The 24,188-nt window shown below is 49.8% G+C and overlaps 1 protein-coding gene across 5 annotated transcripts in view; it reads right to left on the reverse strand.

The window, feature by feature from the left end:
- PTCH1 (patched 1) overlaps positions 1-16,367 on the reverse strand; it is a 73,612-nt gene extending 57,245 nt beyond the window's left edge. For 3 of the 5 annotated variants that reach the window (XR_013943200.1, XM_080573032.1, XM_080573031.1), the window contains exons 1-2: positions 9,410-10,436; positions 8,054-8,246 (exon numbers count right to left, since the gene is read on the reverse strand). Coding sequence is in view for 3 of the 5 variants with exons in the window: in XM_080573032.1 (XP_080429158.1) it covers positions 8,054-8,246; positions 9,410-9,616 (400 nt within the window). In the remaining 2 variants the exon portion in view is untranslated. Of the gene's footprint in view, positions 1-8,053; positions 8,247-8,689; positions 8,847-9,409; positions 10,437-15,072 lie in introns of those variants that run through there. The other 2 variants (XM_080573033.1, XM_080573034.1) reach the window with 2 other exon arrangements.
- Positions 16,368-24,188: the final 7,821 nt, after the last annotated feature.

Genomic DNA, 24,188 nt, shown 5'->3' on the forward strand with positions numbered 1-24,188 from the left:
TAAGCAATGATTTAAGGGGGAAAAAAAAATCATACAACTTGACTTAACAGCGCTCGTTTCTAGTTTGTTGCACTTAGCTTTTGGTTACTGACTGAAAAGCAGAAATGCATCAGACAGGTAAACAAGAGAAGACTGTTTCTTTTAATTTGTCTTACTGTTAGTAAATGAAGACTGTATTACGGTTTAAGGGCTCAGTTCCAGCTTCAGGTATACGCGTGTACAACACTGCACATATGCCTTAAAAATATCAGCTTTTTCTTGCTCATGAGCAATATACACATGTTTCAAATATACAACGATTACTTGTATATTTAAAGCTGAAATTAAGTTCAGTACAATTCTCTAAAGGAGCAGCACCTTTGCTGAAAGAGTCAGGTTATGGTTCTACTCATTCCCTTACCTCTTATATATTTTGCTCAAGGACTGCAATAACTAAGTTTTCACGAAACCAAGCAGAAGTTAAAACCAAGGCATTCATTCTAAAAACCAAAATTAAAATTCTCCGTACATCAAAATGTATATATCATCAGCAGTTTCTGTAAAGGACTTTTTCCTTTAGAAAACATACTTTTGCCAAGTTCAGGATGTTTATGGCAGCTGAGGTGATGCTGAATGAAAATAACAGAGAAAAACAACAGCAAGTAAATTGTATGTATGGATATTAAACATTCCTGTCAAAGAAAAAACTATGTTTAGAGAGGAAAAAAAGAATTTAAAAAATATTTTAACTTCTGAATTCAAAATTATTCTTTGCAGTTCCACTCCATCTATTTCTAGTACAATGAACCATCAGCCAAAATTTTTCCAAATCAACACAGCAACATAGCCTATCGTATCCAGTACTAATCAATCATATTTAGCATGCTGTAAGTAGATAATAAAACAGCACGGGTCACGTAGAACAGGAGCAGAATACTTTTCTATTCTTGATTCCTGGACACAGAAATGAAATGGCCATTATGCATAGAAGTGCAGAAATGATACTTCAAAGTGCTGAGTTTTCTGTTGTGAGGCACCATCTCAGGAATCTGCTCCCCCAGTAAATCATCAACAGTGGAAATTCATCCAGTTTCTGTAAGTAATACAATGCAAGTTCTGTAGCTGTATCTTTCCGAACTCTGACATGTCTTACTGCAAAACGATCACTCAGCCATTGAGGGGTTTTACTGGTTTCTTCAAGTCTTCCCAGGTACAGTTACTAACAAATACAAACAAGGAAAGACCTCCTGCATAGTACAAGACAGCAGACACAGAGAGATGAAGGGAACCAAAGGCATACTGAAGATAAATAAGGATGACTGAGGAAAATATATCTAATTGTATGGTAGCCACAAAGAAGAACGAACTTTTGAGTAAAATTCTGCACTCCAGTTCCTGCTGAACTCCAAAAAGAGCAGCTAGAAGCATGCACATCCATGCCATCATCTGTAGAGAGAAACAACACTGTGCAAAGGCTGGAAGACAACTTTATTCTACAGACAGGAGAAAATGCCTGACAAGGAACAGTCCCACAAGGTCTATAATCCAAACGCTACTTTAACCAATCAGAATATTCTTGAAAAGCTAACTGTGGGGCAGAAAACTTTACAAGCAGAGTTTTACCTGGATGCTCATAGGCTGAAGTACATAATTCACTGTTAAGTTAAAAGGGGTAGTGCATAAATGCCCATGAGTGTCAAAAGGAGAACATGTTCCATTAGACACCAAAAGGAAAGCTGTTGCAGACACATTAAAACTTGCATTCTAGTGGACACAGCTCCATCAGGTCACGGGGAGGTCAGCTTTGAAGGAGAAATCCAAATGAAATATAAACATGGCATTGTGGAAACCAGACAAATCTCCCATAGCTTTGTCCAGCCAGCACTAATCTAGGCATCAGCTGTGGTGCATAATCTAAACAAAGGGATCAGTCGGTTCATACATCTGGAAGCTGTCATATTTTGGAGCCTCCTAACAGTTATGTGTAACTGAAATATCCACTTGCGTGTAATAGCCTTTAAATTTGTTGTGCGGTCAAGAACGTGCATACACTACGTAGTATTACTACTTTCTGGGGAGCCACCACAAATACTATTTAATAACAGGGCTTTGACCACCTCTTCCCACGGAAATATTAAATCATGAAAATAGATGGATTCAGGGTAAGGAGACGGAGTTTTCCTTAATGCATTTTCTGTTGAAAGCGAGTTTGAGTACCCATGGCTTTTAGAGTTCACTCTTCTCTGAACCCAGTGTCTGCTGAGGAATAATGAAGAAAGAAGGCCCATTCTCTACCACAAAAAAAAGTCCATTTAGCTGGTAACAGGAGGTGGTAGCAAACCAGCAAACCATCACCCGTATCAATACCCCAGGGGATGTTCAGACTGGACATTAGGAAAAAATTCTTTACTGTGAGGGTGGTCAGACGCTGGAACAGGCTTCCTAGTGAGGTGGTTGACGCCCCGTGCCTGTCAGCGTTCAGAAGCCACCTGGTCAGTGCCCTCGATGACATGCTGTAACTTTTGGTTAGCCCCGAAGTGGTCAGGCCATTGGACTCGAAGATCTTTGTAGGTCCTTTTTAACTGAACTTTTCTGTTCTGTCCTACACCTCCACAGAGCACCTCAACTACAGCAGCAGACGGCCCAACGACCGAGCCAGCCCTACTGCTTACCTATACTCCCCCTGTTCCAGCTCCGCAGCAGCGGCATGGGGGCCAACAAGAACGTAATCTGGTTTTCAACTATTATACTTCACCCCAGCATTTCTGCATGGAAATCACCAGGCTCTCCGCAACTACAGAAATGCCCTTGTACCCTGTTCATGACCAGCAAAATCCGCGGGGTGTGGAAAGTCACTCAACGCTCAGGAGAGAGGAAGCGAAGAATGGTGCAACTGAGGCAGCGGTTCAAACAGACGTTGCAACAGAGGAGCGAACAGACCCTCCCAGACAAGGATCTGCAGGGCGCATTCTGGCATGCACATTAGCCACAGCATGTTAAGTTTGGAAATAATGATGACGATTAATTCTCTGGAGCCTTGAGTAAATTAAACGCCTCTGAAGTCTGAAAGGCAGAGGGACCCAGGCTACCCTGTGGTTACAGCCTAGGTGGGGTGTGAGCTCCACAGAACAAGGCCCTCCTCTGGCCCTTCCCACAGCAGGGGCCGTCTGTCACTCTGCTGTGGCTTTGTACCAGCGCTGGGTACAGGCCTGGCCACGCTCAGGTTATTCTACCTTCTGCCACTGCATTCGCTGAGTTCAGGATTTTGCCCTTTACCTTCTCAGTGACCCCAGATGGTCACTGGCAATACCTCCACTGAAACTCTTAGAGGCGGAAAGGGGAGTTTAAACACCGAAACTGGTTTGGTTTTGCTTTGGATACAGGAGCCTTTCAGCAGTGAGCACCACCCCCGAGCAGTGAGTGATGTGGACACCTGTCAAGATGAACCCTGACTGAGAGCCCCAGTGACTTTGATTTCAACAGCAGGCCCTTAAAAAACAACGATCATACAACCATATAACTAAAACCTTAAAATGCCTTTTATTAACATCTAAGTATAAGAAAACTGAGAGGGGCTCTCTCCACAGAAACATAATACCTATTGTCCTGATGTTTTTATCCACAAATATCATGTAAAGCATAAATACTAGATTTTGATGTTGATCTTGAAAACAGAAGCATGGATTGAAATACAACCCCATTTTGATCAGCAAACTTCAAAAAGAGCACGCGGCCTAGGTGACCGTTCTACAGCCGTCATGTGGGAACACTGCTGCCACGTTCACGTCTGAGAAACCACACAGTAAATCACAATCAATTCAAACAAAACAGCGGGCTTGGAAATTTTCCAGATAAGCACCTTTCAATGAACCCTTACACACTCTGAGGCACGCAACACAGTGTGAGGCAGAATTCAGAGATAAGTAAGCTCGCGTGTCATGCGATCCATAGGAAACTGCTGGATTCGGTGATGCAGTGGGACACAACTCCCCAGACTGCCACACAGACCACCGAAATCCTGCCTCAGCATCCTGCCTCAGAAGTAACCGCTGCGGTGATGCGCCTCAAACAGTACTTAGTACTCTGCTGCTGCGAACAAACGTGAGTCTTTGTGGAAGAACCGAATTACAACTGACTGGGTCAATTCCTGCTAACTGTATTGAAACCAAACATGTTGCTCTGGACCACTCACATAAATTTGTCTCCTTAAAACAACAAATTCACAAGGATCTGTTCCTCTACTGTTCTTTTGCGTTTCTCCAAAGAATACTAGTGTAAAGTTAACTGATGCCTTAGGCAGAACTTAAGAATAACTTCCCTCTCCACCTGCACTTGATCTTGCTGGGTTAAGCAAACTGAGAAGCTACGGAAATAACACTGATTCCTGCATCACTCACATGCTTTCCTCTTCTTCACCTCACTCTTGCGTTGCATGGGTGGATTAATGTATTTTAAGATGGGTTAGCCACAAGTACGACAGTAGAGTCACTTGGTTTCTGCCCCTTAAGAGCAAAAGAAAATAATACTACACATCATTCAAGTCTTCACTTAGTTTGTTGTACACACTTAGCGCTAATTCACTTACAATGAGAGAATGCTTTGTTCCAAGTACCAAAACTGATCTTTCTTTGTGACTACTGAGGCATTTTCTCTTCCCTGCAGGTTGTCCTATCCTTGCTTGTATCACGCACCCTTTTGCTTCCAGCTGGTGTAACGAAGGGGCTCTGCATGTTAGACCTTGGTTAGCTGTGCAAAGAGGACTACCAGCACAGAAAACTACTTGCAAAGGGAAAAGTTCAACTGAACTACAGGTAGCACAAAAACTTCAGAAAGCGAGAGCGTAAAGAAAGACCACCATGATCTTTGACCTCTTAGAGAAGAAAAAGGCATGAAAAAAAGCGAGGAAAAAAAATCCCAAGACAATGGCAACGTGAAATGAAGTATCAAGGAACAACACGAGAGCATCTCTCCCCTTACGAGCTGCTCCAATTAATGCCGTTCAAGGCACTGCAGTAGTCAAATTTCAAGCTCCACTTAGCAGAATCTTCTCTGGAGCCACAAAACTACCTTCTTTCAGAAGCAGAGGCTGTAAATTTACATGTGTGACTGCTGCTCACAGGCCAGGGTCTTAGAGTGCCTATTAGAGTGGTAGCAGAAAACATAACCAGTTATGGGCATGATTTCTTTTCCATCCAGAGCACTTCCTAGTTATGAATGGATGTTTCTAAAACCACGTCTGTGTCCAACAAAATTTAGTCACAGAGGAAATCAATGCAAAGCCCTTTTTGTTCTCTCAAGGGTGTACAATGTATAAAGATGCTAAACAGTCTTTGCAACCCCAGTATACACGGACACCCACAGGTAGCAGTTCAACTAAAGCGTAAGGGCTGTGGATAACAGAACTGGCATTAAAATGCCAGTCTGGGATTTGTTTGCGCAAAAAACTACAGTGAGCACCCTACAACAGGAAGGTGTGCACGCAGGGATGACAGACCTGCTGACGGGCCAGGGAGTTCCACGTGTGTGGCCCCCTCAAGGGTGCCAGCGAGACAGACCGCAAGACAGGAGCACAGACTGGGAGCATACTGCGGGGCACGCAGCAGTAACTGAAGTGCTCTGAACAGCAGCCAGAGCAGGGCTGGGTTTTTAAAAATAAAAATAAAAAAAAAAATAAAAGAAATGCTACTCTGCAACACTTAGTGCCAAGAAACAATTTGAGTGGAAAGCCACTTTGGTATCAGGAGGCCAGGAGTGTTGGCACAAATTCTGAAAGAGAGAGACTACTACAAGAAAATTGAAAGAATGATGTTTTGGAGATCTGTTTTGCTTTTTCTCTCTTTGAAAGTTTGCCTACCAGGTGGGTTTCTGAACTTCTTATGTAAATATTTCAGCCATAATAGCTTCAGGCCCAGACTACTAAGCATTTATCTTGGAATGTGGATGGTCTTAAAACTCATTCAAACTTCACTTCACTATTTTTAATTAATTGTGTTATAGTTTTAAAGCAGCCGTTTACTTCTAGCAAACTTCAGCGCTGTGTTATGTTCCATGCTCCATGGTATTCAGAAATACACCATATAAAACCAGTCTCTTTGTGTAAATACTGCCAATTTATTCAGCAGTAATAACTGTAAAAAGCTTCAGTAGCAAATCAAAACTCATTTTATTGCAACTGTGACTCGAAACATATTTCGAGTAATCTACCATATTTGGCCAACGTTGCCCAGTTCATTCAAATTCTTGGTAAACAAAAGGTAAAGGCAAAAACAAGTCTGTTATTTTAATAAACATTGCAATTCAGACACTGCTTCTATTAAAAGAAAGCTTGTTCTATAGGGCCCCTTAGTATAACAACTTCCACGGAGTGTACTTTGACTACAAGCTCAGGAGTGAGGACCAGGTATCCCAAGCTCAGGAAAGTGAGTTTGGCCACTGCTTTCCACTCCTGCCTAGGGAAGAACACCACTTCAGACACCACCTCTCTCTGTACCTTTTCCATTTCAAATTCTCATCTTGTACTTCTGCCTGCAGTTTAGCCACAGAAACACGCAATTGCTATTCATTAGGTATATTTGTATAACGCCCTTGTTCGTGACCAGAAACGTACAGTCTCCACAATTTAGCATGCTTTTTTGTGTCGATGGTTGTGTTGTGCTAGAACAGGACGACTGTGAGTTAATTTAAATTAAAACCAGAATATTTTATTTCAATATCATTAGCTAGCCATTTTGCGCAACCTAGACACACGAGGGTTTCTAAGCTTTCTCTATTTAAATAAAGTTTTAATATTCACCTTGTTTAATTCTAACATGGAAACTAAACTCAAATTACATGGGTCAGCTCTGTACAGCCAGCTGCCTTATGAATCCACGTTGGCCATAAAAACCTCAGAGATGAATTTCAGCTAGGTTTCGTGCTCAGGACCTCCCCACGCACCCCACGAAGCAATAATGACATCAGAAGAGGCCAATGCAGTAACTGAACCAAACGGCTATTTTGCAAAACACATTTTTTCCCTTGACAGTTGGATTTTTGCTGCTGGGCCAGCCACACAGGCACGGTCAGCGAGCAGTTTCTTGGTATTAGGCTGATAGGAAAAGCAGGTGGCGTTAGGATGGGATCATCCTTCCTAGCAGTGGAACCCAGTGAAATCGTGACAGGAAAACACAGGCAACCACGCTGGACGGTGACAGGAAAACACAGGGAACCACGCTGGACAGGCCTGCGATCAATTATTTCTACCTGACACGCAGAAAAGTAGAGGCAAAAGGAGCACGACCAAAAAAAAAAAAAAAAACACGATAAAAGGCACATTTTTTGCAATGATTTGCGCTAGTAACCGAGGGACAGAGGACCCAGCGAGTGCCACAGGACGGCCGGACCGGTGGCTCCCTCAGCGCCTGCCGTTTCTGGGCGCTGTGGCGGCAGGTCCCGCCACACCCCGCAGCCCACCGCGCTCCCCCGCGGCCACCCAGCGACCCCGCAGCGGTCCCCCCGCAAGGAAGAGCCGTCAGCCCGCAGCCGTGCCTCTTTTATTTTTTATTTTCCGCCCCGCGACGAGCGCTCCCCCCCGCCGCTGAAAGCCGTCCAACAGCACGGACCACACACAGCTCGCCCGCCCCCTTCCCCCCCACCCCCCCCCCCCGCCCCGCGGGCGCGCGCACTCCCAAGATGGCGGAGGGGCGCCTCCCCGCACCGCCGCCCCCTCCTCCTCCTCCTCCCGCCGCGGGCACGCGGCAGCCCCGCCGGCCTCCCGCACGGCGCCGAGCCCCGCAACCCGCCGCGGGGATCGGCCGCCCGCCGCCCTCCCGGCGCTCCGCTTCGCCTCCGTTCCCCGTCCATCCATCCGTGCCCCCCCCCCCCGCGGCGGGCGGCGAAGTGGTACCGCCAAGCGGCGGTTGTGCCGCCCCGCCAACCGCCCGCCCAACGGCCGCGCCAACCGGCGGCCGGCCCCCGGCACCGGCGGGCGGGCACGCGTCAGGGACGGGACGGGGCCGGCAGGGAGGGAGGGAGGGAGGGAGGGAGGGAGGCCGGGCACCGGGGCCGCGTCCCTGTCCGCGTCCCGGCGGCTTACCTTCCACCCACAGCTCCTCCACGTTGGTCTCGAGGTTGGCGGCCCGTAATCCGACAGCGAACGCCCCGAAAATGAGGAGGCCGACCACCAGAAACTTGCCGCAGTTCTTTTGAATGTAGCAGCCCAGTTTAAAGAGCAGTCTCTGAAACTTTGCTCGCAGCCACAGCGGCGCCTTCCTCCCGGTCGCTCTCCCCTACAAAGGCAAGAAGAGGTCAGTCGGTACCGGGGCGGCACCGGCACCGCTCGCCACCCGGAGCCCCGGGGCAGCGCCGCCCCGGCCCCGCCTGGAGCGGGGGGGGGAGCCGCCCGCCGCCCTCCCCCGGGCAGGGATCCCCCCGCTCAGACCCCGCAGGGCCCGGGGAGGCGAGGCCGGCCGATCGCAGGCAGCCGGCTGCCGGCTGGTAGCGCGGTGTGGTGTCGGAGGCAGGACCCACGTGGTGAGCAGCGCTGCGAGATCAGCAGCAGCGGCTCGTTCCCACAGAGCTGGGAGACGCCGTGTGAGCTGAATTAGGAAGTGGAGCGGCCATCTGTAAGTCACGGCAATGTTTGTGAACGGAAGAGGGCAGCCACATGGATTTTTTCTTTTTTTTTTTTTTTCCTCCTCTCCTCTCCTCTCTCCCCTTTTCCCCTTCTTACAAAGCCCGCAGATCCGCTCCCTGAAAACGAGGCGATCCCCGCGGCCGGGCAGCGTCCCGGGGCTGTTTCCTCCCAGCATTTTTTGGCTCGCAGGGGCTGGCGGCCGGCTCCATCCCCTCCCGGCCCGAGCCGGGCTCCCGCAGCCCCCCGGCCGGCCGGGGGTGGCGATTTGCTCGCGGCTCTCCCTCCTCTCCCCGCCGCTGGGGGAGGAAGGCGCTACGAGCTCCCTCCGCCCCGGGACCCTCCTTCTCCGGGGGCAGCCCCGGCGTTTCGTACGCCCGGCGGAGGGCTTGACAAAAGCACGCCTTCTGCCAAGAAAGCGGCCGCTCGCTCGCTCTCTCCCCCCCCCGTCCCGTCCCGTCCCGTCCCGGCCGGGTGCTCGGGGCGCTGCGAGGGGACGGGGAGGAGCAGAGGAAGCGGAGGGGGAGCGGCGGAGGCTGCCTCCGGGGAGCGCACCGGGAGCCGTGCTCGCCGCACGAGCGCACCCCGGCAGGGCAGGCACGGGCGGGGAGGCAGGAAGGGAAGGAGGGCACTCTCTCCCGCACGAAAGAGTCACAGACGTCCCTCTCTTTTTTCCCAGCATTTTATTGGTGGCTGTTGGGTTTCCATCTCCTCCTTCCACCCCCGCGAGAAAGCACGCCACCCCCTCCCCCGCCGAAAAAACTAACACTGGCGCTCGCGCTCCGCTCCGGGGGGAAAAAGGGAGAGAAGTGAAAGCACCTTTGCGATCTGCTCCAGGGCGAACGCCGCATCGCAGTAGCTCGGCCGCTGCAGATACTCCCGGTCGGGCGCCGCGGCGCGCCGGCTGCCTCCGCTCCTCCGCCGCCTGCCGCCGCCGCCGCCGCTCCTCGCCGCCCGGCCGGGGTGGCCGCCGCCGCCCGCGCTGCTGCTGGTCTCCGGCTCCGAGGCGTTAGCGGCCGAGGCCATGTTGCCGCCGCCGCCGCCGGCGGGACGGGGGAGCTGCCGCTGGCGCTGCCGCGGCGAGGCCCGGGGGGCCGGGGGCGCGGCGGTGGCCCGCGGGGCGCGGCGGGGGCCGCGGGGCGCGGCGGGGGCGCAGGGGGCTGGCGGCGCTGCGGGCCGCGGGCTGCTGCTGCTGCGGGGGCTGCCGCGGCTGCGGCTCCGGCTGCTCCTGCTGCTGCTGGGGCTGCTGCGGCGCGGCCGCCTCACGCGGGGCGCGGGGCGGCGGCTGCCGCCGCGGCCGCTCCGGCCGAGTCGCTCCCCGCGCCTCCCATTGCCACATCGCACCCCGAGGTGCCGGCGGCCGCTCCCCGCGCCCAGCGAGGTGGGGCGGGCGGGCGGGCGCGACCCCCGGCCGCCCCCGGCCGCCGCCGCCGCCGCCGCGCTGTGCTCGGCTCCCGTGGAAATCGCCTCCTCCGGCCGCCGCTGCCTCCCTCCGGGGAGCCGCTGTCCGCGGCGGCGCTCAGCGGCGGCGGCGCGGCGGCGTTGCGGCGGGCCGCGGCGGCTGCTGCTGCTGCTGCTGCTGCTGCTGCTGCGCTGCCCGGCCGCGCTGCACCATCCTGCCTCAGCGCCGGGCTGCTTCCCGCGGGCCGCGGGGCCGGCGGGGCTCCGCGCTCGGCCCCGCCGCGGCGGCGGGCGGGCGGCTGCCTGGCGCTCTCCCCCGGCGTGTGCGCGGCAGCGGCGAGCTGCAGCCCCTCGGCTCAAGAGATGAGATGAAGAAGAAAAAAAGGACTCTCTCCATTTGGATAAAGAGGAGGAGGGGTGGGAGGGGGGGGAGTAAGAGAGGAGAGAGAGCGAGAGAGGGAGAAAAAAAAAAGAGCTGAAAGCCCGCCCCTGGGGCTGTCAGATGGCTTGGGTTTCTGCGAGGCGATTGGCTCGGGGAGGGCAGAAATTACTCAGCAAACATGACTATTATTAGCTGCTTAGCAACAGCTCACCAAAGTAGAGAGACCACCCAGGCAGGCAACCCTTGTGTGTGCATCTCCAGCTTCAGGGGGAGCCTTAAAGAGATCCAGCCTTCTTTGCATGCAATACTTCCATTAAGGAATGCCTCCCCCACACCGCCTCCCCCCCCTTTCTTCTTCGTTTTCTTTTCAAGAAAGTTTTTTTTTTTTCTTTTTCTCTCTCTTCCCCCCCCCCCTTTTTTTTTTTTTTCCTCCGGGATGCTTGCAGACAAATGCACGCCGCAGAACTTTCTCGCGATCGACACGCAGAAATATATATTTTTTTCCTCTCTTTTAAAAAACAGAGGGAAACGGGGGGAAAGTAGCATTAAACGATTTCTAAAGCCCTTAAAAGAAAATCCTTTTAGAGGCACCTTGGCCTCAAGCTGCAACAAATACTGGGAGGTCCGAGCTGAATTCCCAGGCTTGCAGAAATAATGACAGGGTGGTGGATACTGCGGTAGAAAGTGCCAGATTTTTCTCCCTCTCTCTTTCTTTTTTAACTAAAGAGGAGACTTGGTTCCTTGCAAGAAAACCACTCCGTCCAGTTAGAAAAACACAATGAAAACTTAACACTTGAGGGATTTAAAGCCGCGCGGTAGCTAGCCTGTTTCAACTTAGGGCTCATTCTTTAACTGAAACCTGAGGAAAGCCACTTTTAATATGTTTTTAGTGTAAAAACCCGTGAAACGCAGCCTGCCTGGCCGCGCTAAACACTTCTCGCACTATACGTGATTGTTTACTTTTTTGGCACGGCTGCTCGCCGTCTCCGCTCATTGAGGACCAGCCATTAATTGCGGCCGATACAGCTGCGCGCCTCCCCCGGCGGCCGCGCGGCTCCCCGCCGAGGGGCTCCGCGCCCCGGTGCGCCCCGGGGACCAGGGGGGTGAAAAAACTGAACTAAGAAGAGAAAAGGAGCGGAGCGGGGGGCCCGCTTCCCCCGCCACGCCGCCCGTGCGGCGGAGCCTCCGTCGTGAAATCGCCTAGGGGCACCCACCGGCGGGGGCTTGGCGGGGCCACGGCCGCCCGTGGCAGGTTTTGCGGGCTTTCCCCCCCCCAGGTCCCCGCGGCCGCCTGGTGGCCGCGGACGGCGAGTCCTGCCCCGTGGGGCCGTGCCCCGCGTGGGGCTGCCCGCGGGAGGGCTGCCGGCAGCACATGTGGGCGCGCGGCTGCGGGAGGGGGAAGCCCACGGGGGCCGGAGCTGGAGGCGGCTTTCTGCTGGGGGCTGGAGCCCACACCTGGGAGGGAGGGAAAAAGGGAAGGAGGGAGGGAGGGAGGGAACGAGGGAGGGAGGCAGGCAGCCGCCTGTAACTCAAGTTTCAGCCGTGCATCGCGCGAAGAGCCGACGTGCCACCAGGTCTGAGCGGGGCTGGGGGCGCGGAAGGAAGGGGCCGGGGGAGAGAGAGGCGTTTGGCTGCAGCCTCCCAGCAGCCTGCAAAGCCCGGGAGGACTGCCCCGTCCCTGCGAGCACCTCCAGCCCCCGGAGCTGCCCCCCGCCTCCTGCCTGCTCGGCTTCACACAACAGCCCAGTGACCCCCGGTCCTCGCTCCTGCTCCCAGAACCCAATCTGAGGACTCAAATTTAACAAGCGCTATCTTAATCTCCCCTCTCTCCCTGTGGTCTGGAGGGATTTTATTTTTTTTTTTAAGCATACACAAGAGATGAATTACTGCAGGGATCTAATTGGCCTTGTTTCTGTGTGTGTGTATGTGTTTTTTTTTTTTTCCCTCAAGGAAGAAGTGTCAGTGTAAAAGTCTCCACTTGGGTGGTCAGAGCAGTGGCTGCCCCCACTTTGCCTCATAGCTGATGCCTGCGTGCTACATTCCCAGCGATAATGTTGTTCCTAATCAATCTGCCCTTATTTACATTTGTAAGCACTGCTGGCTGTGATATGCATGGGCCTGTGTGTGCAACTGCTCCTCCACACCAATGGCTTTTTCTGCCTTCAGCAGCTCGCCTGGGACCTGCAGATGCCTTATCTCGGACTTGCCCTGTGGCCAAGGCCCGGGAAGGTGTCCCCGTGGGCGGAGTGGCTGGAGTCTGAAATCTTTTATGCCTCGTCTTCCCCGCTCCTGGACCGCCAGGGCTGGCACACAAGAATCCCAGGGCTTTGGTCAGAGTGGCTTCATCTTATAAGGCTTTGCCTCTTACTTGGATCGCCTTCGTGCTCACTGTAACCCCAAATACTGCAGAGCTGCACGCTTCCCCCAGCCACGCGAGGGACCAAATCCGACAGAGGTTAACAGCGGGTAGTGCAGTTGCCCTGGTGTTATTTTAACACGTCGTTGCAGGTTGCCCGTCGCCCGCGGACCGGAGCATCCGATAGCCCTAGCAAGGAAGCAGCACCGAGATGCGGGGCCCGCCCTTCCCCTCACCCCACGGGGGGGGCTGCGGCCGGGCCGAGGAGCGGAGCCCACCCGCGGGGAGCTGCCTTCGCCTGTCCCCCGGCCCTCGCCCCCCGCGCAGCTCCGCGGGGCGGCCGCAGCCCCTCCGCGCCCCCATCCGCAGGGCAGCGCCGCCGCGCAGCGCCCGCGCGGGGGGAAGGAGGCGGCGGCACGGAGCCGGCCCGCTCCCCCTCCTCAGCCCGGCAAGCAAAGGGAGCTGCTCGAGCCAGCTTGTCAAAATAATGCGGCTAATTACCCCTGATCTCCTTTAATGGAGAGCCGCTCTGCACGCCGCAAAGGAGCAAATGAGGGATCTACAGCGCCGGCCCGGGTGAGCGGGCGTTTCTTCCCGCGGAGGGCTGCGGGAGATGCGCCTCCCGCGGCCGCCGGCCCTCCGCGCTGCCCCGCCGCGGCCGCGGCCTCGGCCTCGGCCTCCCCGGGGAGGCCCCCGGGAGCTGCGGAGGGCGGCGGCTGCAGCTGCAGCCCCGTCACCGCCGGGAGACACCCGGAGGGCATCCCGGCTTCAGCAGACCTCGTCCTGCCCGGCGAGGGGCTTTAGCCTTATAAACCCAAGTCGTCTTCAAAACAGATTTTTTTTTTTTTTTTTTTTTCTGGCACGGTGCCCTGCCACTTGCAGGACTTTAATGCGCACGCAGGGGGGAAAGTTACACTGAACAGTTTTTAGCCAGCCCGGACAACACCGAACCTGTGTAGCGATATAGCTCAAGCCTTGCATTTGGCAGAGGGCAGGGCATTCATTTTCATGATCTCTGCCATCGGGTCTCGCAGAAAAAAAGCTGAGCGACACGATCTCTTTGACCCACTGCTGGAGCAACAAATTTATTAGAGATATAGGCGTGAGAAATGAAAAGGAAGTAAAACAATTCAGGCTCATTGTATGTCTTTCTTTCATACTGCTAATCCGGTTTACACATCACGCCTACATGTCTCAATAGGGCTTTATACACTGTGGCAAAGGCAGAAGAAAATAAAAGGTGTGTGTGTGTGAGTGCGTGCGTGTGTGTGCATGTGTGTGCGAAATAAGGATAAAAACAGAGAAGCCCGAGACATTTTAATTCAGAGTCAGCTGCCAGTTTTATAACTACCGGCTCCTGAAAGCAAATAGATTGTAAAGGATTCCTCCTTCTCCCCCTCCCTCCTCAGCCCTAGCCGTTCTCAGCAGCGCTAACTCCTGTCCGGATACAGCGTCGGATTATCATCCTGCCCCGCCGTGGCTCTAACGCGGCCCTGACCAGACCCCAAATACACCCACCGGGCCGGTGCCGAAACGACGCGAGAGACCCTCGGAGCACAAGCGGTAAACGCCGTCTGGCTGGGAGCTGGCAGAGACCCGCCTTGGCCCAGGCGTGCCTGTTAGCACCAGACCCCTCCTCGCTCAGTCCCCCGGGTCCCCCGCCGGGGGGAGGCCTGTCGGCGAGCATCCTTCCCCCCCCCCAGCCCCCGGCACAGGGCGGGCAGGGCCGGTCCCGGCGGCGCAGCGCCCGCAGCCCCGGCGCCAGGTACCAGCAGAGGTACCGGCTGCCTCCAGCCCCGCCGGCTCCTCGCAGCTGATCTCCCTGCCGCCGCCACTCCTCCTGCACACACCGCACGTCGCCACCGCCTTCCGCCGGCCCTGCCCGAGCCGCCAAGGCAGGAGGAGCGGCACCGCTCGGCGGCATCGCCCCCGTCCCGCACGGCCTGGCCCCGGGGGGGCTGGATGCTGCAGCGCGGCAGGTTGGCGGCGCCGCCGCTCGCACAGGTGCAAGGGATGCGGGTGCCGAGCACAGACCCCTGCGGGGCCGCTGCAAGGCACCGCGGGGCCGCCGCTTCTCCGGGGGGGGCTCCTCCGTCGGGGGCAGCCGCGGGGGGGGGACACAGCGGGGACACGACGCCGAGCCCCCCCCCGCCGCTCCCCGGTGCCGGGCAGGACGGGAGCCCCGGCCCCGCACGGCTCCTGCCGCCCCCCGGCCCCGCACGGCTCCGCCCGCCCCCTCCGCCCGGCCCCGGGCCCTCCGCCGCGGGGGTCCGCGCAGCGCCCCCGGCACCGCCCCGGCCCCCGGCCCCTGCCCCCGGCCCCGGGGTCGCCCCCGGCACCTACCATCGCTGCCCGTGCGCCGCCGGAGGGCCGGTGCCGCCTCGCTCAGCGCCGCTGCCGGCTGTCGTGGGGCATCAGCCTCCTCGTCCTCGGCCCCCCTCGAGTCCGCTCGGCTCTCTGCTCCCGATCCCTCTTCTTTTCCCTTTCTTTTTTTTTTTCTCCCTTTTCTTTCTTCCTCTTTTTCTTTATATTTTTTATCTTTCTTTCCCTCTCTCTCTCTCTTTCTCTTTTCCTTGCTTCCTTCCTTCCTTGTTTCCTTCCTTCCTTCCTCCCTTCCTTCCTCCCTTCCTTCCTCTCTTCCTTCCTCCTTTCCTCCTTTCTTTCCCTCCCTCTCTTCTTCTTCTCCTCCTCTTCCTTCTTCTTCTTTGCCTTTCTTTTTTTTTTTTTTTTTTTTTTTTTTACCCGAAAGGAACCGAAAGTGTAAAAAAAATAACCCTCCTAGGTTGCAGGCATTCTGCAGAGTGCTGGAAAGGCTCACAATTACATGCCTGTTTCTATTAAGCAGCTCCATCGTCCTCCATGTGGGTGGTCTGGCTCTCAATAGGCAGGACCTGTCAGGGTCACGTGACGAGCCCGCAAACTTTACCCCTTTACAATAAACTCCAGGAAAAAAAAAAAAAAAAAAAAAAAAGCAAAGGAAGCGAGAGCCCCGTGCCGACCGCCCGGCCCCGGCCCCGCCGCCCCCCGGCACAGCGCCCAGGTCTCGTCCAGCCTCTGCCCCCGCTCCCCCCTCGGCCCCCCGGAGGATGGGGAGCAGGGAAGGTGCCCGCCGGTGGGGCGCGGTCTGCCTGCCAAATGTGTAGCTGGGTGTGCAGGGCGAGCAGAGGGGCGCCGAGGCTTCCCCTGGCGGCTCGGCACCCCGCGCGGCGCCCGACAGAGCGAGTTCGTGCCCGAGATGTCTGTGCTCGGTCCTGCTCGGTTGTGCTAGAGGTCACTAGAAAGTCAGCTTTCAGGTGGTGGAGCAAGGCAAAGCAAGGAAGCCAGCTCCTCTGAACAAAACCTGAATGCTGCTGTCACTGGGAAAGAGCAGCGATTTTTTGTTGTTCTTGTTGCTGTTTGTTTTGGTTTTTTTTCACCATCTTCTTGAACAGTTCCTAGCAGGAAACAAACTGCGCAGAAATTTGCTACCACCGTTTCAGGGTCTTGTGGCGGCTGAGTATCATTACAGGATCTGGGAAAAGTGACTTCGAGTGTTACTCCTGGATTAGCACACGTTGAAGGGAACAAATGATGTGTCTTGGAAGACATGTCACTAATTGCTCATGGAAGATCCAGTCAGTCACGCTTGATTTGCTGTCAGATCTGCAATATCTACCATGTATTTTGAGAATAAAATATATTCCATATTACTGTAGTCTTGTGCCCAAGTTGCCCAGAGACTTCTGTTTGTGTTACATTTAGAAAACGTACTTCATGATGGGGTTCAGAGATTTCATGGCTTTTTTTTTTTCTATATATTTTTAAGCCATCTTTTATTTATATTACTCCTATTACTGAATTCCTCTAGCAGGAAATAATGCGTATCTTAGGGTTGTATGTTTGCTTTCAAGAATGGAAAAACTCTATAAGAAGAAATGTTAGGGAACATCTCATGATCAGATTGCATTACACAGCCAAACTCCATACATATTCTTATCTACATAAAGCCAGGCTAGACAACAAAATAATGAACAAGAAGGATATTTTGCCTACAAAACTGATATTATTTTTACATGACAGAGGGGCTTGTGTCAATGATAAAGAGTTGGAAGAGCATGGGAAAAGACATTTTACAGGATTTTTAAAGAGTGCATGAAAAACATACATCACTTTTTATGGCCTCACTGATCAATCACAGAGTTAGATACTTAAGCAAGAGACAGACAGCAGGGATACAGGGTGCATAGATGTCATGGTTGTAATCCTTCAGTCTGTCCTCCCACCCAATACATTCAATCTTGACAATTTTTCCAGAGAAACTCATCATAACTCCTGATAATGAGTTCCAGTGCTTTCAGGCTCTGCGTATCTGACAGGATAGCATCCGCAGTGCCTCGCCTAGCTATGTCATGTAGCCACAGAGCTGTTCTTTGAACAGGTGGGAGGCAGAAGAGCAGAACAGCCCCATAAAGAACCGGCAGCTGCCCTGCTAGGCAAGGAAAGTGGGGTGAAGTAATGCAATGTTGGAGTACACGGTTTTAGAAAGAGGCATGAGGTATGGACAAAGAATGAAAAATAAACAAAACAAAACAAACAAACAAAAAACAAATGATAAAAGAAGTGGGATGTTAGTGTGAGCTAGGAAACGTCAGAGAAAATAACCTGAGAAATATGTTACAAGCCTCCTCACTTGTTCGACATCAGAAGTACATCTGTCGTAAATACCATAGCTTTCATTGCCTCTTTCATTTGTCAGCCCAGTTGCTGCAGTTTCTTCTGTCCTTCCCAGAAAACCTGAGTCTTCTGCACCCCATGGTAATGCAGTTCCTAATGTGTTCAGAAAAAGTAACTTTATCAGACATTAACTGTCCAGACATGTCATAGAAAGGAAACTAAAAAAAATTAAACATGGATGGGCATCACCCAGAGTTTGTCAGAGGAAGCCAGAGGTAATGGTGGCAGTTTCTTCATTCTCTAATACAACTATTTAAGCAAATATGTAAATACATGTGGTTATATATAGCTGGAAGATTAAAGCAGGAAATAATTATTTTATAACCATCCTGTTTTCTATACTATTTCCATAAACGCCTCCTCCTAGACTCCATTGGAGGCAATATGCTGGTCAAGATGGGCAATGCAAAACTAACTTTTTATTTATGGTCTTTATTATCATCTGCAAACGATTCGATATTTTGTCCATAGCTTCACTAAATTTTTATTTACTTATAGCAGTTATTACTAAGTGGCAAGTAGCCATTTGTGTCTGCACGTAGATCCAGTTACTACACAGCCTGTACTCTCAACAGGAGCAATGATTATAATCCATTGACAATAACATTTGAAAATGGTGGGGAACAATATTAATAGCCTGGCAAACATGAACAATCATGCCGTCCCAAATAAGTGCAAGTGACTGCGTGAGTTCCCATTTGCAGATTAATTGTAAGAAGGTGGTTACTCAAGCGTGAAAGCTCAGAGGCTTCTGGTAGATGGTTTCCAAACCTCACACAGCTGCCTAGCACAGACAGGTAACCCCACAGAGGCCAGTGTTGCAACATTTACTCTACCAATAATCACAAATAATAATCTGAAAGTTCACTCTGGCTGGACCTCAGTGCTTCACAGAGGAATGGAAGGAAGAAGTGAGAAAATTAACTTGACTTCCCTAAGGTTTTGCTGCTTAAAAAAAGACATCTTCTCTGTAAGTGGCACCATGCTGCAGGAATTTAACCTTTTTATTTCTAGTAACTTCTGTATTAAAAAAGACTGAATTTCAAGCCTGTTCTGTACTTTCCTTCACTTCTGAATGTGTTAAGCTTAAGCTGTTTTGGTTGTAACTACAGGCAGCACTGCCAAGAAAAACATTTTTAACATGTGACAATGCCATGGTGTCAATGGCTCTGTGTCACACCTCCCTTGGGGGACACAGTAAAGGCAGAGGCCTAGCTAATACTGAGACGGCTGTCTCCTAACCTTGCTACGGTCATGGCAGTCTCGTGTCTGGATGAGTGAATCTGGTACCAAGTACCTGCTGATCTGATGCTGTAATGAAGCAAGTTCCCAGCAATCTTTTTATTAGAAGAGTCCCTTATTAACTCAGTGCTGACCCTCACTATCAAGAAAACGAGTGTGGAGTCCTCATCACCCACTACTGTTAAAGTCCCATGGTTTTCAGCCTTGTGTTCACCTCTGGAGCAGAAAAAGGAGAAAGAAGACGTAGAAGGTATTGGCTGTTTTGATTTCATTTATTATACAGAGAAAGAACAGCTGTAGATATAAATTTGTTAGCCCTTTGGTAAGGTGATACCACAAATGTCTTAAATCACAGCTGATGGTATAAGGAAAAAATGTTCAAACTGAAAAAAATCTTTCAGGGAAACCCAGTAGAAGTCTTAGATCCAGCTAAGTCATCTGGTCCATCATCCTTCCTATGACAGGGTTGGTTCATATGACATTCCTGGAAGAACAGAGTAGCTAGAAAGTTTTTACCAAGGTCAGACCCAAATGTCCTTTTCTATAGCTTAAACTTCTTGTCTTTTTTACAGTGAACTTAAAGTTTATTTCATTTCTGTTTACACCAAAAGAAGTAAATAACAAAGAAAAAAAACAAAACCCCAAATGAAGCAAAAAACCTGTCCACGGTTTTCCTTAGTTTCCAGTCTCTAGACAGTTCATTTAACCTTTCCCCAGAAGCATATTTTCTAAATCTCTAATCACTGTTATTGTTCGCTCCATGATATTCTAAAGCCGGTCCAAATGGTGTGGAATCACAACTTGCATACAGTAATTCTCTATACCCTCTTTTGCAGTATCCTTCCTTGAAGTCTTCTTTTTAACCATGTCTATATGACACTGGAAAAGTGTCCTATTCCACTTTTTTTTTTTTTTCCCAGTATTCTGCTCTTATGAAATCTCACCATTTTCTTGTCCACTTTACTTTGGTATCATAGAAAGCTTTCCATTAAAAATGTGGTGAACATTACACCAATGAAGACATTAAATGTTTTACTGTACCTCTGGTGGGTTTAGTTAGAAAAAAAAAATAATAATCTCGTTAATCATGCAAGGGAACTCAAAATTCGCTGACATAATTTAAAAGTATTGTTTTGTTATTTAAGTATCTATTAAGAATACTCCAGAAAATAGTAAGACTGGAAACTCTGCTGCTGGGAATTAAAAATTAATAAGCCATTAACAGTATATGATTTATATCATTTATTCATTAACTAAATGAAATTGATGGTTTAGTTTCAGAATGGAAAGGATACAAGATTCCAAGACACCAAGGATACAAGATTCAATGTCATATCAATGATTCCTGCCATGCTAACAGAAATTTAGAAGTGAGGGAAGCTCTTTGCAGAAAACAAATGATCTCCAGTCTTCACTCTTTGGCCTTCCCTGGCCTGTGAGGTTTCCCAGGCTTATTGAACTAACAGACCAAGCACATAAGTTCTCCTCTCTGTTCATGAAAGGAAAGCAGTGGACTCCTAGAAAGAATGCAAGTAAGAGAAAGCAGAAGAGACGGATCTTCTAAAAGGTCTCTTCCTTTCCATCAGCCTCAAAGCTACAGCTGTGAAGTTTCCCATTGTGCCTGCAAGTTTCTGTGGCCTTTTCCTAAGCCTATTTGTCAGCCTAAGGACGTGGTGCAAACTGTCTCTGCGGGACTGAAGATTTGATATAGTGCAGAAGAACAACAGAAGCAGCACCGTGGGTGTGACTGGTCATTAGCAGTTTGCTTCGATTGAGCAAATGGAGTCACAGTTTGTACCTTCTGAAGCCTTGGTCATAAAAGAGGACTTAGGGTGTATGGTTAGGAGGACATGTCAAAGAGTGTGTCAGCCTGTAAAGGTCCAGTTCCTAAAGTAGCATTTCCCAGATCCTTGCCTCACCGTGCCATAGGGATTTGTAATTTGGTGAACCGTCCCTGGGCATATGGGTGCCTGTAGAGCTTGGCAAGTCATGGGACTCTGCAAGTGTTTTGTTCACAGGCCTGCTGCACGAGGAAATGTTATAGAAGGCTAAGCAATCCGCTCTTCTTCCCACGGCATGCCACAGGACATCGGAAGCTGTCAGGGGCAAGGAGACTTCCTACGTCATCATTTGCCATTAACTGAACTTGCCTCTACTTTCAAAATAGAGTGATAGTCATGTTGGGATCACGTATGTAAAGATATAACAAAAGGGCAATTTTATTTATTTATTTATTTATTTTTAATTGGAACAACTGGAGTTGTTGGGAATCCAGGTAAACTTGTGGGTACAGAAGTCTTTCTTCAGTTCTGAAAGAGAAACATCAAACTTCAAAGTTACGTGCAAGTTAGGAACAGTGCCTGTGGATTTAATTATACAGAGCTTAATTAGAAATGGGAGGAAAGGTATTTGAGCCTCTGGAGTAGAGCGAACGGGTGCTAAGAACTGTTATCTCCTAAGATAGTTGAGAAACAGGTAATTTATGGCCTAGGGAACACACGGAGTTCTTTGGAGGGAGCTGGAGGAGAAAACGGAAGAAAGGAAACATGCCCTAAAACCGCTAATGAATCCAGGGCTTCTACTGTCTGCTGCGGTTATGAGCTTTAGTTCCCAGGTGCATCTTTTGAAGGGAGTATTTAATAACAGAAAGGTTTGTGCACCCAAAAGCTATCCTTTTCCCTCCAGCTGTACAAGTTGGACTAATAAAAGATATTATCACCACCTACACATCTCATTTTCACAAACTGGCAGTTCAGCTTCAGAAAAGCCCAACGGGTCTGAGTGCCAAACTGTTCAGATGAAAGCCTCACTTTCCTCTCCTCTTCAGGCATTTACTTTTTCAACTATAGATGGCAAGACAGAAACCTGCTTTGTCCTTTGCTGGTGTATTTAGGCCCTGAAGTGTAAGAACTGAAAGGCTGTGCTTGGCATTTCATCCCAGCTGTTAGCTGCAGAACTTTTCTCCCCAGATAAATGCCAGCTATTTGCCTCAGTAACGTTATGAAGTTGTGCTTCGCATGGTTTCTATGCCTTTTCATTTTGTCAAGTACTTTCATGTTTCAGAGGGGGAAGAGCAGCCAGTTAGTTTTCTCTACAATATTTAATGAGTCTGGGTAAAAATACTGTATTATGAATTGTAACCCAAGACACTCTTGTGGTAGAGTATTTCCTCTTAAATAACAATGGAAAAATTTTGTCTTTTATTTTGTAAAGAAGGGAAGGAATGCACAGAGCAACTCTCTCCCGCTTCCCCCAAGAATCGTGCATCACAATACACTTTCTACATTTATTTTGGCAGTCTCATTTTCTTTATTAATGATATTATTTAATCTACTAGCAAACGAGTTAATGAAGTCTTAGCACTCACTATGCTATTACACTAACATAAAACTACATTGTAATGCTCTGCTATTAAATCTTTGCTGAATGTGAAGCGTAAGAAAGTACCCACGTTAGTTAAGTTCAACAACATATGATATGGAGCATTGTGTGCTCATTTGTAACAAATTGTCTGGGCAAACAGACTAGGTTTCACTAAACTAACAACTACTCAAAGACACAAACACATGTTTACAGTCATTTATAATGCTTACTCATTTCTCTGTATCTCATCATTACTGCTTGTACACCAGTTGAACTTTATTTGGAAAAAAAAAAGTTATTTGTCCTCTGAAGAGTTGGTTGGGGCTTCTGCCATCTTGCAAATGGCTATTTTCACCTTTTGCTGACAGTAGTGATAATGGTTCTTCAGTTCATTGCCGAGCTATGACTTGCATTTTCTGTTTACATACACTATTCTTCATTTTGGGAAACACTTAGTTCCCTCCACTTCAGAGGCAGTCTGGAGCCCCTCCTCAAATACATAAACAAACAAGAACCCACTTCAAAAAAATGGGACCTCACATAGCAGAAGTGAGTGTTCATATCCTGGTAAAATTCGTGCTTCTAAAATACTTGTGGTGGTATCTTTTCTGAGCAGTAATTCAGTTGCAAAATGAGGTGACATGATATCTGGATGGAAGAGCTTAGAAAAATACAGCCTTTTAGAGCTATGGGCTTATATCCAGCTGTGTTCACTGAGAATTAATTGCTCTTGAATGAAGTAGTGCTGTTGATTTATTCAGCAGAACTCTTCCATCTGGGTGAGTCCTAGCATTATGAGCTAGTTAGAGAGTTCATTTGTATTTTCAAAATCATGAAAGCTGCTCGTTTTGGCCTACTCATGTGTTATGAAAGAAACCATCTCACTTCAGATTTTATGAACAATCAGAAATGTCTAGCAAGCCCGGTGCCTGTATGTTAGCATCAGAAGTTATCTGCCTAGAGTGAAGTCTCCTGAAATGCAGCAAATAAAGAGGAGCAACACTTTCAGATCTCCAACTAGCAGCCTTTCTAGCCTTTTATATTTAGTTTGAATATCCTATATAAAAGCTGTGTGGGCTGAGTGACACAAGGTTAAATTTAGAGCCACTGTACAATGAATTGTGTTGAACTGTACTTTGAAAACTGTGTCCTTGTCTGCTGACCTATATAATATCATTAAAACTTCTAACCCATATTTTCTTGGCATATTACTTCAAAAGAATGCTTCAGAGCATGAACTGCTTTAGATAATTAAAGAAAAATGAAATTCTCTTTTGGCACAGGGCCACAGAGTACAGCTTTGGTTACAGGAAATAAATTCCATTCTCAGAATTGACATTTCTGATTATGGCTGCCATTGATTTGGCAGTCCTGTGGCCTAGAGCACACATCACAGAAAGCTTGACAGATTTAGGGAATCTGAAGAAACACCTCTTGAAGAGTGATATCAAGAGGAAAAAAGTATGCTTTGATTATCACTATCAGCACCACAGAGGCTTGTCGGTGAGGATTATTGTGGTATAGAAATGCGGGATTCAAATGCACCAGGTGTGACAAAGCCTCTGCAGTCCTGTAGGTGCTAAGTGTCTTTTGATTTGAGATTACAACAGTTTGATAGCAAGGTCTGTGCAGCTGCGGCAGGTTAAAGGAAAACCTTACCAAACCACCACCACCACCACAATCAATTCCCCTACCCCCCCCACCTCAAAACAAAACAAAACAAAAAGTCAAAAAAAAAAACAAACAAAAAAGCCTCCCTACCCCCTCTAAAACAGCAACAACAAAACCACAAAGCCTTGTTGTTAGAAATACCTCTAGAAAGCAAAAAAAAAAGAATGGTGTCTCATTAGTGGTATCTGTCAGGGAAGCACATTTTCCTTTGTTTTATTGACACACTGCTTTCCTAAAAGCAATCACCCTCAACTATAATGGATTACTCCACCAGGAGGAAAACTAATCCTCCTCTTTAGCTGCCAATCAGGGCTGAAGAGTGTTCCAAGAATTCCACAAGATGACACTCTTAGCAAAATAAGAGTAGCTTGGGGAAATACTTCCCGTTCGTTGTCTTGTGAGGGAGTCATGATTTACAGGGGTTTCGCATTGGTCTGTAGCTGTTACTAAGATTTCAGCACCTGTGTCAT

The sequence above is a fragment of the Anser brachyrhynchus genome (genome assembly GCF_964034855.1).
Source record: "Anser brachyrhynchus genome assembly, chromosome: Z".
NCBI lineage: Eukaryota > Metazoa > Chordata > Aves > Anseriformes > Anatidae > Anser > Anser brachyrhynchus.